The 3,790-nt window shown below is 32.0% G+C and overlaps 1 protein-coding gene across 1 annotated transcript in view; it reads right to left on the bottom strand.

Annotated features, from left to right (window-relative positions):
* Positions 1-3,790, bottom strand: part of LOC119574276 (multidrug resistance-associated protein 5-like) — a gene marked incomplete in the record, with an annotated part of 47,324 nt that overhangs the window by 42,547 nt on the left and 987 nt on the right. Inside the window, 4 exon segments of the mRNA XM_037921460.1 lie at positions 1,061-1,219; positions 1,450-1,626; positions 1,817-2,085; positions 2,280-2,381. Coding sequence (XP_037777388.1) covers positions 1,061-1,219; positions 1,450-1,626; positions 1,817-2,085; positions 2,280-2,333 — 659 coding nt within the window.

Raw genomic sequence — 3,790 nt, 5'->3', positions numbered from 1 at the left:
TCGACTGTCATTCCACATTGCTTCAAACCTATGGATCAAATGAGAACTTTTAATACGCAAATCTCTACATGATGATAAGATCAATAATAAGAAGAAATAGAACAATAATAGAAGTAATGGTAATAACAATGATAATATTAATAATAATAACAAAAATAATAATAATTAATAATAATAATAATAACAAATAAGAGCAAATAGCATTGCATAAGAACAACAATAATTAAAATATTGGAAAGAGTAAAAATATCTTAACCCTTATGATCCAGGTGACATGACCATCATATCATGGGAAGAAGAAGAAGAAGAAGAAGAAGAAGAAGAAGAAGAAGAAGAAGAAGAAGAAGAAGAAGAAGAAGAAAAAAAAAAAATGGCTTGAGGGTTGGGTGATGTGAATATGACATCATAGGAAAATCTGGTTGCAGGCTCCATGGAGGACACCATTTCCATGCCCAGTATCCTATAACTGGCCACCGCATTACCAACACAGGTGGTGTTACAGAAAACTGAATATTACGAAAAAAGAAAAAAAAAAAATTTCTTGACTACCTAGAGAGATGATATGTAGTCTGTGCAAAGAAAACAGTCTATTACCTTCTAGATAATACATATCAAATGTCAAAAGAACTAAATATGCTTATGTGTAAAAAAGAGAAAATAACATTACAAAGGGGAGGCATAGTCTTGTGACTGGACACAAGTGTTCACATGTGCCTGGCCTACAAGCCATGCACCTGGCATAAGCATAATGCCTGAATTTTGGGCCATGTGATTGCTGTACAGTAACCGGATTCAAGGGGTTGAATAGGATAGGTTAAGTGACTCACTGATAATAGCATTTCAGAAGAGATGATCATGATCCAGAAAAGCCTTCAAAAATAATAATAATAATAAAAATAAAAATAAAATAAAAAAGTAAAAGCAAAATGAATTTCTTGCCATTAATATAATAAATTCAAGTTTAAGAAGAGTTTAAAAAAATCTTAATATCAGATAGTAATGGGACACCACACACAAAATCTGAATCAGTAAAACATGTCAACAAGAACAAGTAAATTACCTGTCAGTATTGTAGTCACACATATCATACTTTGAGCAGATGGGAACATCCTCCTCTTTCAATCCTTTCTTGTATGCTTTCCACATGAGACTAGTGATCCAGGAGTATGAGACAAAGCCATACAGACCAGCTGAGTCTACAGGCATTTCATCTTTTTCCCTGAAGAACAATTAAAGCAATAAATTAGTTGTCTTAGATAATAGTAACTCCCCACAATATATCCTTTCCCTAGTCGATACTCACAATTTAATTAAATATCTTGTGGAAAGGAAACAAACACAAAAAACTATAATACAAAATATGTATATATATATAAAATCAGGTTTTACTTCTTCCACCATTTTTCATACAAGTTCATTCTAATGAATTGCAGAATAAAACCAACTTACTCTGAAGATTTTCTGACTGGTATAAAATGCTTCAATGAAGGCTGGTATTTTGAAAAAGAATGATTTCTCTCGTATTTCACAGCAACTTCGTCATACCGCTCATAACGAAGATCACGGGCAATAGCTGCTTCATTAAGTGAAAATCCACGCTCTAAAGTGCATTCCATACCCATGTATCTGGAATATAGTTATGTTCACAGTTACATCTTGGTATCCATGCTCTAAAAATAGAGATCAACATACAAATGAAATGAGAAATCAAAGAAAAGAATTTAATTATCAAACAGATGCAACTTACAAAGCATTATCAAAATATTATATTATTTTAAATATATAAAGTATAAACATAATATAAGCATAAATTCACCCTTCATCTAGAGCATCATCAATATCTTGATCTATATCTGCCTCTTCGTCACTGTAAGAAGAATTATCATCGGCACTGTAAGATGCATCACCATGCACCAGTGACTCTGATACTGGAAGATCTGCCTCCTCTGCAGGTGGTAGAAAAGCTACTCTCACAGCATTTTCCGTAATCACTTTTGGGTTGGCATCAGCCTGAGTGCTAGACTCAATCAAAGGCACAGCTTCATTCTCCTCTTCTTGATTAGACTGACTTAGAGTTTCTTTGTGCTGTAGAGTTTAAGTTACAATTATTTTTTTTTTTTCATAGAATAATATTCATATTCTGTATTCCAAATCACTTTACATATTTAATTATACTTTAAGAAAAGTTCATCTTCCAAACATTAGAGAAATCAAAATCATTCTAATAACAGTTAACATTATCTATATTACTATTCAAAACTCCCAAAGACTCCACTTACTTCTTGTGTTTCTTCATCATGAGAACCAGGCGTGTTATTCTCTGATGGATCCATCTTATGAAAGTGTTGTGGTCTCTCTTTTCATTTGGGATACCCTTTTTATTAGAAGAAAAAAATGGTTATGATAAACACACTAAAACATACACCTTTGAGCAATTTAAGACAAAACAAATAAAACACAAATATGCATATTTAGTATTTTGCCTGCAAGAACGATGAGGGACTAAGGGTAGTAGTAGTAGTAGTAGTAGTAGTAGTAGTAGTAGTAGTAGTAGTAGTAGTAGTAGTAGTAGTAGTAGTTGTTGTTGTAGTAGAAAACTCTGCATCATGGAACAATAAAGTATTCAAGGTCATTACACACCTAAGCAACAGTGTGACTTGAATGTTATTACATACAAAACCATTTTTATCCCTAGTGAACTGGGGATTTCATATGTAACAGATCTGTCAAATATTTTCATATAATCATTCTCCTTGTGGTGCTTACAAATTAGGCAGGTAGCAAAATATAAAGGTGCAAAGCAAAAAAACATACTGAAAACAATTTTAAAACTAATTCTGGCCACTACTTCACACTTTGGGAAGATCATTTTGAATTTCATTAACAAAAACAATTTGAGTTTTTTACTTTAAGAAATACTAATTCCAATCTCATGCAAATAGCATTTCTACAGTGCACATCATGGCTAACTATCTCTTGTTTGACACTGCAGAATGACTATGTGCAAGGTGATGTGATAGACATTTATCACTTTTAGAAAGTATGAATGCTCAAAGAAGTCAGTGTTAGTGGGGTATGCCTGATATTTTTTACTGTTGCATCTTACAACTAAATTCTCTGAAGAGCTCTACAAAGACAAAGAAAATTGAGGTAATGACCATAAAGAATATACAAGACAACACCAGCAGCTATAAAAAACATTCTGCAAAAAATAAGGGCACTATTGCTTATCAAACTCTGTGAATCTTGGTCCATATGGCCAAATCCAGGAATGCTGTGGCCATGAAAAAAAAAAAAAAAAAAAAAATACTGCATATATCAAGACTTTCTTCATTTCATTTAGTATTTACATGTTAAAGCCTAACAAAAAAATATACATATACTCGGGGAAAATGCAAAGTAATATGCTTTGGCCTTCCCATTAAGAAACAAGAAGAAATAGACTTAAAAATATAAAAACTTACACACAAATGTTCATAAAAAAGTGATGGGTAATGTAAGAAAAACTCATGTTTTTTTGTGGATTTTGTCTTTCCAAAGGTATTAGGTGTGATATGGACTGTACCATGAAAATACAAATAAAGAAATTACTGATAATCTCTGACATTTCATATAATTTTTCAGCTTAATAACATTATTTAATAGGCATTCAAATCAATCATTCAATATTTTTAATGCCATTTATTGAATGATGATATGACAACTGGTTTGCTTATAATGAAAATTTCTAGTAATTGTTACGCGTATACCTACATATCCATATGTACATATGATTAACGCTGTGCTGCAC

Source organism: Penaeus monodon, chromosome 6 (genome assembly GCF_015228065.2).
Source record: "Penaeus monodon isolate SGIC_2016 chromosome 6, NSTDA_Pmon_1, whole genome shotgun sequence".
Taxonomy (NCBI): Eukaryota; Metazoa; Arthropoda; class Malacostraca; order Decapoda; family Penaeidae; genus Penaeus; species Penaeus monodon.
The sequence above is the reverse complement of the archived record's forward strand: the minus strand, read 5'-3'. Positions and strand labels throughout refer to the sequence as shown.